Source organism: Callorhinchus milii, unplaced genomic scaffold (genome assembly GCF_018977255.1).
Source record: "Callorhinchus milii isolate IMCB2004 unplaced genomic scaffold, IMCB_Cmil_1.0 Scaffold5, whole genome shotgun sequence".
NCBI classification, from domain to species: domain Eukaryota; kingdom Metazoa; phylum Chordata; class Chondrichthyes; order Chimaeriformes; family Callorhinchidae; genus Callorhinchus; species Callorhinchus milii.
In genome coordinates, this window is record NW_024704746.1 from 14,866,605 (window position 1) to 14,884,018 (window position 17,414).

The following is a 17,414-nucleotide window of genomic DNA, read 5'->3' on the forward strand; positions in this document are numbered from 1 at the left end:
TGCAGCACCATAATTACAGCATTAGTACAGTAACCTTTTGTACAAACGCCATAATAAGGAATAACAAAGCTAACTTTTAATTCCTTTGACATTTTTTCTAATATTTATAAAAAGTATCAATTCTAATTAGTAAAAATGCACAAGAATAGCCCTGTACCTTTGTGGAAAATTATATACAGTAATGAATGTTATATTAAATATTCAAATTAACTTACACTATGTTCCTATTAAAGGAACTAATTTCCGTAATTAATAACAAAGGTTTGTTTTAGTACCACTGATCAACTAAATAGGGTAAATGACACGTTGATCATGAATGGCTTTAGTTTACATTCTGCAGGAATTTTAATGGCATACTTTACTACCTGAAACACAATGCAATGTATCTGGACTTAATATCGTACAGACTACAATGTGGGTAGTACAATCCTTGCTTTACTCTAGGCACCTTAACTGTAAAATTCTAGTTCAGAGATTGGTGTTTATTTTGGTGTTTATTGCATATCAGTCTTGTATCAGTATTTGAACTTACTGCCACCATAGAGGACAATTAAAAAGCTTGATAGTGCAGAACTTGCTTTAGGTACTTGTGTAGCAACACTGCATCTGCATCAGACAGGTCAAGGACATAGGTCCTTTGTAAGGCCACTGGAGTTCTCACTGCAATGTTTCACCCTCTTGTAACATTTTCCAGTTTTATAATTGCCTTAGATACTAGCACTTGACCTGCATCAATATAGGCACTGAGTAAAATAGGGAAAAAAAACTACGGGGGAAAATAGGAAAAAAAAACAATTTATCTGCATGATAAACTGATATCAGTCTATCTCTCCTAGGCAGCTTGATGTATAGAAATGCATGACAAGTGACATCTTGAAGGGTTACATTGTGTACATCCTTATTGCCACTAGCATCGTATTGCTGATCTTTTTTTTAAGAAAAACTTTTATTTTTGCTAATGTTTTTTTCAAAACTAGAACTCTACAACATTTTCCTTGAAGATAACACTTCAAAACAAATGGTGATAGTCAGGTAACTGACTTTCAGCAACTGACTAGTGACTTTGTTAAAAGATGTTACCATGTTCACACAATCAACAAAAGCAAGACAGAAAGTGCAGCTGGCGCAGTGTAAGCAGCTATCCATTTGCCTTCTTAGGAATTTGTTCCTTCCTCCCCAGAATTCTGTGTAGTTCAGCTGACATGAAGTAGGGCCTTGCTGCAGAACCATCATTTCTTTCCAAATCTTCACCTGGATAGGGCAGCAAGAAGCCAAAGCAAGAGGGAAGGGATGTGCTCATCGAAACAATTACAATGGAAGGGAAAGAGGAATGAAAGGAAGCACAAGAAATATGTTAGAAGATTCGGTAGCACATTTGAAAAAATATTGCCAGCCTTTTAAGAAAAAAAAACATAATGCCTGCCAGAATCTAGTGAAGCTGAAAGATTACATTTCACAGCTGGAGATATAGTTCAAGCACAGAAGTATCAAATGTGTAATCAGCATAATTGTATGCCAGTGAACAATCAGAAAAGTGCTGAAACAATTTATAGTGTATTCAGGTTTCAATGATTTCAATGCAAAATAAAAACTTAATCAGATGTTTGTAAGATAGCAGCTTTAGTTTTCAGTTAAAAGGTGCAGCACAGGTGCAGCAAAGCCATAGAGCTCAAAGTGTTTGGAATTCATACTCATAGAAAGCTCTATGATACATGAATATTGATGATTTTAGTAAAAAAAGAACTGCATTGCAATACTTTTAACTGCCTTACAAGCACTTTGGGACACTATCCTGCCCGAAGGGATATAACGCAGATTGTTGTTGATTAAGACAAATGGCTATTGTGCAATCAATACTGAAATGCCTACTGAAATGCAATGCCCCACAGTTTGTTTTATAGCCTTAAAACTACAGCAACTACAATATTGTGTTTATAATGTTATTTAGACTTTAATTTGAAGTTGATGGGAAGATTTTCTTCACAATGTTTTCTCAAAGCAATGGTTTTGAATCTGAATGAGTACATGGGTCATATTGTATATGAGATTCAGGCATTGAGAAACTTGGATATTTCTAAAGAATAATTTGAACAGTGAAGGTTGCTATGCAAGTCTCCCTAGATCAAGGAACATGAGTACATTTACACATGTAGTTGACTGTTTGTGCACCTACTCCCATCCTCCTAGACGACCAACTGAAAGAGAGTATGGATGCGTTAAAAAGAAATGGTCAGATCCCAAGAAATGACCCAGCATAATATATATTTTGATAGATGAGGAGGAGAGCAGATACTTAAAAATAAGATTTTAAAAAATCCTGGTGAAATGGATCTACCCAGTGATATCAGATGCCTACTTGGTACTTTCAGGCCATTGGAAAATGTAAATAAAAACAAAGCATCACGCGTGCATAAGGGAATCTTGTCCCATTGTCACGATCATCATTGATTTTAACAATCTCTAGCCACTTCTAAACCTCAAAATAATTAAATTTTGACACAAAATAATAGCTGAATTTGCACCACTTTGTGTTTAAAATTCAGTCTGGCACGTATCCCTGGACATCACTGTGTAATTGTATCTATTTCAGCTAATTTCATTCAACAAAGCTTACCACCTGCTGGTATCAGAAAATGGGCCACAGTTTTCCTCATGTGATAGCTCTTCAGTTAGCATGATTAACATTTTAGACTGAGGGTATTATTATCAAGTAATATAAATACTGTGCTGTAGCTTTTCTAAATGCCAAAACTGAAATAATAGAAAATACCTAATGTAAATTATTTTTGGATTAGGGTACCTATAGCGCTGTATAATTCAATATCATTGCAAGGGTAGACTGAGGTTAGATCACAGCAAATCCTATTTTATATATAAAAAAGGGAAGGATTTGCTGTAAATATATAAATATATGTACTTAATATATATTATACACTTAGACTCCCACATCCTCCTCCAGTGTTTAAAAAATAAAACAGATTTTGATGCTAATACATTTTAAAGAAAACTAAAATATTTACTATTTACTTACAGAAACAGAGGAATAAAGTATCTACACACATTGCGTAGACACTGAAGAAACCATGTGCAATTAGATACGATCCAAATATCACAGTCTGCAAACAGAAGACACATGCATTTCAATCAAATCAGTGGTCATGGGGAACATTTTTTAAAAGTGCATCTTTAGTTAGATAATTACACATTATTCAATATGGCTCTCCTATCTTTGATCACTCAACCTTTCTACGATTCTATCCTCAGACTGTTATCTGATGCTTGTCTCATCATGCAGAGTGTGGATTGTAGTTATCTCAGAATATGAGAGCGAACTGCTGTTTTTATTTTAATTTAATTTTGCTTGTCTTTCAGGTTAACCAAGTTTTAATGGAAAACAACAATAAATATTTCTGATATTTCTTACAAACTAACATTAATTTGGATGATTAAAATTAGAATCTAAGAGTTTGCAAATGTGTGATAGCATTATAAGTTCTAACAAATGGTGTATGAAGTAAGTTGTCGGGTTCACTGGTGATGGTTCACTCCTGTAAATACAATGTAAAAAAAAATCCAAATAGATTCCTTACCATCAAAGGTACCCAATAATAGTTTAACACTGGTGCCTCATCTGCAATTATAGTTATTCTGCGTGTGAAGAAGAAAAACGCAAGCACACCTGTAGAAAATAAATACATCTTAAAAAAATATTGCTCGGGGATTGTAAATATTGAACTATGTTTGATTTTACCATATTGGAAATATACTTCAGTAAAAGTCAATGTCTTAAGGAAGAGATTACTCACCTACACCTCCAACAATCAGGAGTTTCCCCAGGAACAGTAGAAAATCTGTAACTTTATCTAATACTGCCACTCTGTTGAGCAAGAATGAATGCATGTTTAAGAGATTTTAAAAAAGAATAATTTGACATTATTTGAAAAAACGAAGGGACTTTTCTTGGTATCTTGCCTCCACTCGACTGGCTCTGGCTTCCTGCATGTCCCTTGTGCCCTTCATTCCCCTATCAGTGGCTGTGCTTTAAGCCACTACTCCCCGAAACTCTGGAACACTCTTGATCTATCACTCTGTCTTGCCCCTTTATTCCCATCTTCAGATCACACCTGAAGACCTTCCTCTTCGACCAAGCCTACTGAAGTCATGCTCTGCACCATTAAGCGCTCTGGGACGCTATCCTGTGTGAGGGGTGCTACATAATGCAAGCTGTTGCTGCCAACAATTCCCCGAATAAAATTGGTCATTCAAATCATGGCTGTTTGTGCGACATTGCTGGTCCAAATTGTCAGTACAGTGTATCCTGCACAGCTCTTTGAGAGATCTTCCCAAAATGAAAGGCTCTATACCAAATGTCAGGATTATTATTAATAATAATCTTGCTTAGATCAATTCAGTACAGTAGAAACATGGACATCCATTCATTTCAATTATTAATTATATCAGATGGCTGAGATTCTGTCTTATTTTTGTACTGTTTTATAATCTGATAAGAAAATTAATATCTGGCTTTGGTACATATATGACCACTCACCTGACAACATTCCTCATCAGCAAAAAGAAGGCTTCCTTTGCAGATGTGCAGAAATTTTTACCATATATTGCAATCTAGAAAATGAAAATATACAACATGACCCATGTGATGCTATTGGTATCAGAGTGAAAATTCTTCTAAAATGTGGTGCATTAGATTTCAGTTAACAAAACCAACTCACCATTATATATGCATTCCTATTAAGAAATTTAATGAACCTTTCCAAACACCAAAAACAACATTTCATGCAGCACAGCACAAATTTGGCAAACTGGTTGTGTGCACCTGCAAAGTGGAGAAAAGATAATGAATGGAAAGCCATAAGACAAAAGAAAATACATTTAATATCAATTCAATAGCAATTTAAATTCATTTGCCCCATAGAATTATCTGCCAACTTATGCACAACAAAGTATTTTACACTCCTGCTCATAATAAGTTCTTGCTAGAAAATATAAAAAATTGTGAAAATTATTTTAGAAGCAAGAAATAATTCCTTGTCTATTCTTCCTTTCACATTATGGACCCAATTTGCCCTTCATCTTCTGCTTCATATTTTCATCAAAATTCAACAAAGAAAAGACAAGAAATGTAACTCACCAAAGCAACAGGAGATAAAGTTTGATGCTAGCAGCAAGAGAAACAGACTACTCCTTATGCTCAAACTTTACATTGGTAAAAGGACAATACAAGTCTGCACAGTAAAGCTTGGCATTAGTGGAACTTGGTGCAAAGCCATAGAGCAAAACTCAATGAACCTGAATGACTGAATATATAAATGAAGGCTGCAAGATTGTGGTATTTATTGTTGTATTACGCACCACCGCTTGGTAATGTCTGTTATTAGCTGTGACTCAATCTTAGGTTTCTAATGACTTTATAATCTCTTCAAGCTTTGCTCTTGTGGTTCATTATTTTGTCAGAAAAGTTTGTCTAGAATACTGCTCATGGAGAGCTACTATTTATACATAATTTCTAACCTATAGTATTACATATTACTACACATAGAAATAATAGAGACAATTAACCATATTTTTAATTCAAGGAAAATATTCACTTGTGAATACAATTGACTCATATTTGATAAATCAATAACATTCATCACGTCCAAACAGTTAATACTCCATCACAACTAACAGACTCATCATCTTCACCTACCAATAGAACAGACTAGTCAACAAATAGTCACTGACTCACTTTTCATTTATTGGCATCGAAAAGGGGTTTTGTAAGGACTCACCTTTCAGTTTATTATCCAGGTATTCCAAAATGATTCTTATAAATTGGACAATTGCAAGAATTAAAGAGCCAAAAGCCAATGAACCTGTGTGGTACCTAAGAATAATGAGTAACAAACAGACCAATCATTAGTTAAATGAACAACAGAGTGATCAAATACAACTAACGTAATGTGGATTGGAGTATTCGTGCTGCAAGTCGTTTCAGTCACTTTTTAAAACATATGAGCAAATGCTGCCATCTACTGACACAATAATATATAACATAGAAAACCCTGTAACTGTAAATTGTTTAGTCTCATGTGAGAAAGTAACTGATCTCTAGGACCCTAACTATAGTAGGTCTTATTGTCACTTTTATTTTTATTCGCTACTCTTAGAAATTCCCATACAGTTCAATGGCCATGAGTCTAGCAGGTAAACTAGGTGGCAGCGAAGGGAAAAAAATTGTCAAGGTAATCATTCTTTGCAGAATTTAATTATTTGTTGGCTGATCAGAGAACAACAGTAATGCGATAAAAATGCAGAGATATGAAACCTTCCTATTTTCCCACTCACTCCCAGCTAAAAAAATAATAATAATAAAAAAAAGAATGCAGAGGCAGCTCGCAGTGAGAAATGTAAGTGGAATACAATGATAACAAGTAACCTGAATTGATATCCTTGTTCTTACCTCAGTGTACGGCCAAATGATGCAAGCAGAGGGAATGCTGGTATATCAGCTGGCTTCTTAAAGGCCCAGTAATAGGAGGCAAAGGCACCAGCCAACGTGCACTGTCCCAATGCAATTGCAAAGTTCACAAGCCACAAGAAGACAACAAGGTTGCAGATTTGAAGGACAAGGATGTATTTGTGGTAAATGCTTTCCCCACCATAGAAAGCAAATGAACACTGAGCACCCCGGCATACTTTGCTGACATTGGTCAAATTAAATGTCTAATAAAAAGGAGAACATGCAATCAGGCTTCTTGTAACACAAAACAATTGATTATTCAATGTAGCCACCAGAAAATAGAAACTTTCCAGTTAAGAAACACTTATACTGGGAATATTGTAAGTGTATATTGTAATAGTGAAGCATGACCAATAAGGTATTTTTTGTTTGATGATGCAACAAAGTGCACAGCGCATAAAATGATAGTCAGGCAATGATGGAATCTTCATAAGGTAATTTTCTCTTTTTCCACTTTTCTGACATTATGTTATAAATATGATTCTTTTTCAAAATAGTAACAATAAATATAATAAATAATAAATTTAATAAATAATAAATATCTATTATTTATTTAGGTAGCAGATTGGACAGTGTCTATTTTATATGGCATTTCCGTTCTCAAAATAGGACATTTAATTTGTTACCACTGTCATGTGAAGTGTAGATAGATCAAATCTGTTTAATACAACATATTCATTCCATTAGGTCTGCTAGAATCCATTTTACCAGATATAGTCAGGTAGGTGTCTAAAGAATCATGTTCAATGTACATTTGTTGACTTCTTTTATCACTATATGTCTGAATACTTACCTCAGGATTGCATGTTTTGTTTGCATATATACAGTGGCCCTGGTTGGCCATCACTTTGTATACTGATTCACCAGACGTTGATAGGAATCTGCATATTTTATGTTAAGAAATATTTTATTATTCATACTGTAACACAAACTGTCAAAATATTTAGATTTTTTAAAAATATTGTAGAACTTTGTAAGACAGAGATCGTGCCACAGACCATTTGAAGAATTAAATAAATACAGTATGTCTGTAATGTTGTAGTGCCCCTTTGCCAATAATAAGCCTTGCATTTGCATAGGCTAATTAGTGTTGACTTATAAATTTGAAGGTAATATTCAATACCCATTGCTATTCATTTTAAGAATGAATAGCAATGGGTGTTGAATATTATATGTGCTGTGGAACCATTCGTATTATCATTGCTTTAATTCTGCAATCCAAATGCATGACTGTGACCTAAAAGGATCAAACAGATCACCGCAAATGGCAACTAGAGATTAGGCACTGCAGTTTACAGTCTTGTGTTTTCTTCTACTTGCAGTACTATATAATAATATATCAGTTATCAATATTGCAGGCTTTTGTCAAAGGATACATAGATGTGACTGCCCAATAGGAAATACAGATGGCTAGAGTACAAAGGTGATGATCGGGTAGAATAATGTAGACATAATATATCCTATGGCCCTGATGAAAAAAGATTAAGATGCATAAACAATCATAACACTTAATATCATTGCATTTCAATTGCATTTTAAAATTTTAATAAAACATAATATAGACATTTGGACTATATTTGTAAATGCCCCAAAAAGCATCCACATATAGAATCATAGAATCTTACAGCACAGAAGGAAGCCATTCGGCCCATCAGGCTTGTGCCGACTCTTTGAAAGAACTAACAACTAGACCCACTCCCCTACTCATACCCCATAACACTGCATTTTTTTTCCCTTTTGAAAGTTATTATCGATTCTGCTTCCACCACCCTTTCAGCAGTGCATTCTAGACTGTAACAACTCTCTGGATTAAAAAAAATTCTCCTCGTCTTCCTTCTGGGTCTTTTGCCAATTATATTAAATTTGGGTCCTCTGGTTACTGACCCTCCCACCAGAGGGAACAGTTTCTCCCTAACTACTCTATCAAAACCTGTCATATAATAATAGTAATCCTAGATATAGCGCTCCATTACGTCATCATTTTGGGCCAAAAAGGTAGAAAAATGTTTTTATTCACTAATATTATGCACCTCAGTAACTGCTAAGAAAACCCTTTTTTAGTGTAAAATGTCTTTTCAGTTCTCAAATAACTGATGTAAAGTGCAATACATGGTCCCTCACTGTAGCAGTGATGCACCACAGCCTTTGAGAGAACAAGTCTGTGTATAGATCCAAAAATAATCTTATGGACAGGACGTATAATACAAAGTCACTTACTTGCTCCCTTCCCTGAGGAGTGCAATTGCAATAAAAATTCTTTTTCTTAGGAAAATCAGCATCAGTATGATGATCACTTCAATAATGCAAAGAAAAATCACTGAAAAATACAAACGCTGTATTTTAGAAAAGAGAAATATAAACGTGCATTTTAATATAATTATAATTTAATGATGTTATAATGGGTGGCCAGCATGCACCTAAAACATTATTTTCACTCTTTGCCTGATTCCTGGAACGCGATGGAAAGACAGTATTTGTGAGCTGCTCTCAATTTTTCTTTTCGACCTGTGCTAAGTCCATGTAGTTTCTGTCTCTCCCTGATAGTACAGTGGAGATCATGAACACAGTCTGGATTTAAAGCAGCAACTTCACATTCCTTTACTCTGTTTGTTGGCATTTCACAACTGTGCTTATGTTAAAAGTACGTGAAAAGCTAAGACTCTGTATTGTTATATTTTCCGTTATGTAGCTCTATTTGATAGCTTGCCTAGAAATAAGACCATATTTTCCTGTTGCTACTTTGCCCGAGGCAGCTAAACTAACAACTTCCAATTTAATTCTGTAACAGACAGGATTTAGATCTGTGATGCTCCAAGAAGATGAGGTGACTATTGATGCACTGCTACTTTTCGGCTAATCTAAGAAAGCCATGTGTGCAGGCGTTATGGATGGGATTGTTCATCATAAATTTATTCTGCGAGTAACAATCTTTCCAAGACACTTTTAGACTTACTAAAAGCCAGCCACGTCTGCCTGAGCTGCAGATAGATCCTGAAATCTGTCTGGAACCCAATGTCATAGATAGCAACATCTGCTCCAGGCTTGCCTTTGAGGCTGCTGTACTCCCAGTAACAGTGCCAGATACCTGTAAGAGAAAGTAAAGATAGGAAGAAATACGATTGTTCCAAGCGCCATTTGGGTAACTTTACTGTGTTATATGTGATTTTAATGATGTATTGATTTGTAATGAATACGCTTCTATAGTTTCACATCAGACTACGAGTAGCATATCAGTAGACACCTGTCACTGAGAGTAACCTTTACTTATGTTTCGATTCATTCAGACACGCATATAGATCACCTAAAAATGTGGCCCCTAATTTCCTGCTCACTACTCTACCACTAGAATCAGATGATTGATTCTCCACCCTTTCAGTAGCCTCTCAGGGGTAGTCGATGGATACAGCCTAGGGAAAATGTGATTGAAAAGATTATCTAAAATGAGTCTTACATCATCTGTCAACAGCAGCCACCTATTCATCAATTCCAGTAGGGGAGAATGTTGTGCATCACTGAAGATAACGTGGCCCTCCTGAATGAGTTATGAGTTCAAAGGCACAAACTTACAAATTACCTTTCTGCCTATGAGTAATGCCATTTTCTTAGTTGTAAGATGAGGAAATTTGGTCAAATTTCGATACTGCTTCACCCGCCCTCCCCCACTCCTGAATTAAAATCTGATCTTAGATTTGCAATTTGTTGTTGGTTATTGGATAATTGGAGTCCTGTAGCTCAGTGGTGAGAGCACTTGCTTTGCAAGCGAGAGAACTGAGTTCAATTCCAGGCAGGGCGAAACCTTGGGCAAGTTTCCTTACTCCACACGCCTAATAATAATCCCTTCAAAACAAAAAACAATAATAAATTGGTCATTTTCAATCTACGACTGTTTGTGGGATATTGCTGTGCGCAATTGGCTGCCGCGTTCGCCCACAAATATACAGTCAATTCACTTTTCAGTATATTTGTGTTGCGCTTTGGGACGTCTAGAAGACGTGAAAAGCACTATATCAAATGCAAGGATTATTATTAATATTGCGAACAAAGATATTTTCCAATACCAACAAAGAGAAGACTGATAAAACAGCAACAAGAACCTTGTAGAAGTATTGGATGAAAGAGTTTAAGATTTGTAGATGCTTATGATCTGTGTCAGATCCTATTAACTATTTCATATTGATGCCACTAATTGTAAGTCTGACCTTTTCTGTACTTTACCCAGTGAACATATGCCAATGGTGAAACTACATCTAAGAGACTGAGTCAACCCACATAGCTTTTATGCAAAGCATAGCATGATTTCTGAGGTCAGATCTCTTGCTCGGTGATTTGAAGTAATTGCTTGTCAGTCAAATACAGAAACTTTACAACTTCTCAAGCTCATTCACATGAGAGCCAAAAACAACGTCCATCATTGCATTGGAGCTCTGAGTTGCAGTTTGGTGGAGGAAGCGAACTTTCCATATGGAGAGCTTCACTGATGAATTTCTTTCCATACCATGTTTTTCCCCATTCTGAAGGCATCGGCTGCCGCGTTCGCCCACAAATATACAGTCAATTCACTTTACAGTGTGTTCTGTGAAGCGCTTTGGGACGTCCTCCTGACGTGAAAAGCGCTATATCAAATGCAAGGATTATTATCATGGGGTGTCAACGCTTCTTTCATTATTGTCTGTGCTATCTACAATTGGTTATGATCAAGGTCACATTGGTTTCCTCAGTGTGTATTTTCTCATGCTCGATTTTAGCATTACCATTATTGACTTGTATAAAGTAATGTTCATGTACTCTTTTGGACATTACATTGGCTGCAGAGAGCTCCATGCTCCTTTTCATGTTACAGTTCCCTAGCTTTTTCCATTCGATTGTCATTAACTATAGATACTACTTTAAATGTACTTTCAGCACAACATCTTATTAGGAACATTGAAGCCTGCAAGCAGAAATAGCTCAATGTTGTAATGCCACATGTGTACAGATTATTAGACAGTGCTAGGTGACCAATCTTTCATACAGTTCTGCTGATCAGAGCACCACAATTCCAGTGAGGAGCTAGGTTTCAGCATCTTGTCTTAAATAAGTTAGTTTGGCATCACCGCCTGTTACAAATTCTGGATGTCTTTCTGCAAAATGAACCCCAGGATTCTACATATTTTTACTTTTTTGTCTCCTGAAAATAACTGTTTTGCTTGGGATTCTTGTGAGATCTGATAAAGATCTGTCGAACAAGCACTGGCTATAATAATTCCAAGGCATCTGTTTGCCTATGAATAAAGTCACTACAATTGATAGTAGTTCCCTGTGAAGCATTTTCAGACATTTCAATTTTATATTAAATGTAGGGATTAATATTATTTGATGATCATATTAACTAACAAAACCTGACAAGACATCAGACAAGACCACCAAATAATAAGCCAATCCTATTTAATCAATGAGAAATCTCAGTTGTTAGCTGCACTAGTTACAGAATAGCATTACCCTACTCAGTCTATTGTATGAAGAAAATAAAAGCAGTGTATTCTCTAGTTTGTCTCAAGGCTTGACATTGCAATGAATCACATTGCTCCACTGCATTTGGTTTGTGTTGCAATCATACTGCACCCTTGGTAGCAAATTGTCACAGTTTGGGGCAGAAATGTACTAACAATTGTGCTGTATAAATAGAGGGTCAGCCAACACAAATTGTGCTGGAATTATTCTCCCCACACCATCTGAAAGAGGAGGTTTCAGCAGCGGTGCAGTGTAAAACTGACAGCGACAAATTGTCTTGGGCTCCCTTCTGAGTCCCGTGTCAAGCAGTTGGACTGTCCCATGCATGGCCTCAGAACGATCAAAGAACTTTTTATTAACATAATCAAAATGTTGATCAATGCAAAAAGCTCTTTGATCCAATTAATACCTAATACCCCAATTCGCCGTTATGTGCATTCACCAAAATCGCCAAATTAGGTGTTTTTCTTTTGATTCAATCTGATGTATAGAATGAAGTATAAATCAAGCTTCCTATAATTACTTTGCTTTATACCATGTTATTATTTTTCTGACTGCACAAGAGGGTTTTGGCACCTCTTTAGTGCTTCCCATGCTGTCCAAAGATGTCTATACTGCCTGTTCATTTCCAAGACAAGGAAGGTTTCAAAAATCTTGCAGAATATTGCTACTTAAATGTTATTTAAATGTTCAATTTTTGAAACTAGGATACAAATGCTGTTAGCCATTATCTAATTATAAAAGGACTTTACAGCTGTCTTTTCTGTTGCAAATTGTCCATCAAGTTCATTCAGTAACATAATATTCAAATGACAACAATGCTTGCCAGTAAATCATTTGGATAATTGGTCAATTAGCCCTTAATTCGAGCAAGATTATTCAGTGCCCTCACCCTTCACTGGCTGTACCACTTTTAATTGTAACTTGTATCTGAATTTTGACATTTTCTTTTGTTACATGCAATGTTACAAGCTGGTTAAAACTGATTTGAAGCACATTTTTAAATGCATTCTGCCTCCTTTGACAGATAAGGGTATTATCGTGAGACATAAACTAGCGCAGATAATGACAGCACACACTGGAATATGGATGCAGGTCATCAAGATATAATTTTATCAAAAATTATAAAAGTTCACAAAAATAACCCTCATTTAATCAAATTGCAGGTAAAGCTCTAAACTCTAATAATCATACAGCCAATGTGATTTGCTATTTGCCCACCCCCGTGAATACACAACACACAGAAATCCACCTCTGCCACCTGTTCACAAGTACAGTGGGTACAATCTGTCATCCCCACACTCACAAGGATTTGGCTGTTAACTGGCAGGAAACTGGAACTAGGCTGCCTTCAACAACAAACCTCTTCCATCAAATTAAAGGGTAAATGCATCTAGAGTAATTCTTTTTGATGTATCCTGTGTTTTTTTAAAAAAAGATACAACATATGTCAGCCTGATTCTGTTGGTAGCATTCAAACCTCTGAGTCAGAAGGTTACGGGTTTTAGCCCTGTGTTGGGACTTTGAGATCACATAGTCGATAAGTCTGACAGTCCAATGCAGTCCTGAAGAGTGCAGCATTGTCAGAGGTGTGGTCTTTTTGTATGAGACCATTCAAATGGACCTGTTCAAATGGACATTAAAAACCTCATGGCACTGTTTGAAAAGAGAAGGGAATTTCTCCTGGTGGTGTCCTGACCAACAATCTCCAAACAAAATTAATCATTCATTTTACGGCTGTTCGTGGAACATTGCTGTGTGCAAATTGGTTGCTGCATTCACCTTCAAACACACAGTAAATTCCTGTGAAACACATTGAGACATCAAATAATTATTATTATAATATGCTTTCATATAATGATAATTATAATATGAGAGCATCTTTCCATAAAATATTTTATTTCTGGATATATATCTAAGATTTTATGGAAAGATGAACTATTGTTGAGAAGGTTTTGATTAATGCATGACCTAGGGAATGATTTCTCTGTTTCAATAGGGCCACCTGTCTTGCTGCTAAAACATTGTTTCTCGCTTTTTGTCTTCATCTTGTAGTTTGTGACCATATCTGTCATTCTTCAGAACCAGCATGTTCCTGCATCCATACGCTTTGGATTGCCAATTAAAATAGATTTGCTGTACACAGTTTTTTACATTAGCCCTTTTAGTTATACAGTAACCTCTGATTTAATGAATAATACTTTTCTGTCTCTCAAACAGGGAAAACATGTAAAAGCTTGTGCAATACATCCCAGCAGCTGGGGCTAGTCTAATTTCAATTACATGCACATACTGTGTACACTCAATGCACAATGCAACTGTAACATGCACAAGGAAATAATACTTACCATAGCCTATCACCCCAACTACTGCAAAGATCACAAACCAGAATAGTACGCCAGCTGTAAACCGCAGGAGTAGGATGAACACCAAGCTCACAACCATTGCAATGACCAACCCACTATAAATAAAAATGTATGTTAATTACAGAAAGAAACTTACTGTCTAACCTAATTATGTTCACCTCCAGTTGCATTTTAGTATAACCCTAGGTGAATACCTTATCACATTGTAACAGATGTCTCTAGCCACACATTAACACATTAAACAGAAGTGGATTGGCATGTTTTATTACATTGTAAGAAAAGTGCTGTGTGCACAGCTTATCACATTTTAACAGAAACATATGTGCACCCCTTGCATTGTAACAGAAGCCTATGGTAGGTCAATTTGCAGCCCAAAATTATGAGAAACCGATAGATGTCTATTGCAACTTCAAATTAATCCGCAAATTGAGATTCACTAGTTCAGCAAAAAAGTAGCCATTCCCTTTAACATCATAACCTGATAATTGGTATCCATTCAATATGTTATCCACTAAAATAGCTGAACTGGCTTTCTGAGTATTTGTAAGTTCTAATCTATCCTCGCTGGATTTTCACCTCTTTACTACCAGGTTAATGTGTTTCTTGATATTTATTTGACAGGGGAGAGTCATAGTTTCTCAGTTTATTGCTGTATTTCTCCTCTTCCCCTCCTCTCCTCTCAACTTCGTAATGTACAAGTTTTGTTCAGTTACCAAATGAACAAATTCCACCATTATAACAGTAAAATAATACTGTACTTACTGCTTAATAGCTGAATTTGATAGTATGATATGCATGAAAACAATCCTGCATATACAGCTGTGTGCAAATTTGAACTCTCAGTCCTTCTGGCTTAGGAAGAGGGAATTTCATCAAGAGTTCCTGCTGATTATGTCAATCCAGTGAATTGCTGCAAGTGGGACATGTGTGCTGTGTAGTGAGGACAAGACACTTGCCGTCTAGGCTTATGCATAAAAAAGGGCCACTTAGGCAATATATCAGAGTGTGGCCCTGGAACTATATGACTGCACACACGCAAGTCTGGATGGAGGTAAGAGTGAATTGGGGAATTGTATGTTAATTTAACTACACTGTCTGTGCACTATTAAAAGCAATATTGTGTATCATCATCTTTTGTATTTTGACTGCTGATTGCAATGCATTGAAATGGGCACCCACTGCACTTAAACAAATGATTTTCTGCGTCCCTACTGTAACTATTCTAAACCTATACTTACATTAAAATCCAGAACCAGGAGTTAGTATAGTCTTCAAAAATCTTCATTCCAACCTCTCTCGCATCAAGAACATCATTTATGCCACTGTAACAAATTCAATCATATTACTGCCTATTTTTTATTCATAGTAATCACTATTGATGGCACAATTAGCACAACAGCTTATTATCAGACTAATGCAAGAGAAGTTAATAAAGTCATACCATATTAGAAGCAATGCATTAAGCATTACCATAGGAAGTACAATACATTGCACCTCACAGAAGTGAATTACTGTCATTTGAAAAATAGACTGACAATGGGTTGTTTGTAATACATTTCAACAATATTTGCCAGTTAGGAACACAATTTCTTGCTGAAATAATCAGATATCACAAAGTTGAAGGATATGGCTTCACACCAGCCCTTCCACGCATAGAAAGTTCCCAGCCTGACTTAAGCCAATAGATTGAAACATTGACAGTTGCTTCCCCAGAGGAATATAAAGAAGATTGAGGAGAAGGGTATTGTTGACCTGCCAGTGAATCTCCTGGCTGCCCTCTGGGTTAAATGTGATGTTTTTGATATATGACAAAGAGGAACCTAAACCAAAGAAAAAAATACAGTGCACTAAAAATAAGCAAAGAAATTTGAGGAATAAACCGTACAGAATGCAGTTAATGATTATCCTGGATGTGATATAATTGCAGCATTTATCTTTTGCAAAATTGAAAGCAATATTCATCAAGTTATCCTCTCATCGTTTCAACCACTTGTTTTTAAGTCGTAATGTTTATATATAATTTCTGTCCTTTCGTCATCTCTGAAACAGAGGGTTGCTACTGCTTTCTTTGTAATTGCTATTGTGATGCTCACAGCGGTTCACAAATGCATTTAAGTCATTCGTGTTACATTTTGTAGTATCATCCCATTATGAAAGTAGCTGATTTTGTGCTTAAGCTATTTTGGTTTATGGATGCACATGTTTATCAACTTTTATGTCAACATTTTAAGCAATTGTAGCATTATGTTTTCATTGAAACTAGTGGGAAATGCAACAATATTCAGTGCTTTTGGAGGCTTTATTTTATAGAATCAAAATGTAACAACATCGAGTCCTGACTCACGTCTGCTATTAAGAGCTGAATGAATTCAATCGTTTGACAATGTAGCTTATATTTGAAAGGCTTCTGTTCAATGATTGTCACCACCTAATCCTGTAATTCTAATCTTGATAAAGTATTAAGGTAGACATCAAAATATGTTTGTGGCTTCACTGGTATTAATGTATAAAAGCATTCTGACGTTTGTCTATTCTTGGCAATAATGCTGAGGGAGCTTAGAAGATCCAAAAAGATGTTGGGATTAACTGAAATTTTACAATCCTGACAGAATGCAAAATCAATATAAGAAACTAATCATTATTAACTTTGTAATATCAGAAATCTAAGCAGCTTTTTAACTCACATTGAGTGTTCTTGACTAAATTTGAAAAATCTTGTGAAGACATTTTGAACAAATGGTACTGGATTTGAGAAACCATGAACATATTTTATCCTCTCCCATTTTCAGAATTCATCAAATTTGCAGCACACACTTGTTCGCTTCTGAGTAAATATTACACTCTACTTCTGTTATACACACTCATATTAAAATAACTTACATCAATAGACATGATTGATGTAATGTGTCTGTAGAAGCCATGTACAGAAGATGGTGCCAAGGAAACAGAATGCTCAAAACAATAGTGTAATATTTTAATTTCTGGGGAGCAATAATTGTTTTCTGAAAAAAATACAAGATGCTGCACAACAGGTGTTA

General features: G+C 35.7%; 1 protein-coding gene across 1 annotated transcript in view; it reads right to left on the reverse strand.

Moving 5' to 3' along the window:
• The window catches only part of LOC103174737 (choline transporter-like protein 5), a 129,596-nt gene that overhangs the window by 4,755 nt on the left and 107,427 nt on the right, over positions 1-17,414 (reverse strand). The window contains 14 exon segments of the mRNA XM_007887273.2: positions 3,032-3,116; positions 3,591-3,679; positions 3,807-3,877; positions 4,550-4,623; positions 4,731-4,834; positions 5,790-5,884; positions 6,461-6,723; positions 7,314-7,401; positions 7,897-7,936; positions 7,939-7,988; positions 8,738-8,837; positions 9,474-9,605; positions 14,359-14,471; positions 15,615-15,698. Coding sequence (XP_007885464.2) covers positions 3,032-3,116; positions 3,591-3,679; positions 3,807-3,877; positions 4,550-4,623; positions 4,731-4,834; positions 5,790-5,884; positions 6,461-6,723; positions 7,314-7,401; positions 7,897-7,936; positions 7,939-7,988; positions 8,738-8,837; positions 9,474-9,605; positions 14,359-14,471; positions 15,615-15,698 — 1,388 coding nt within the window.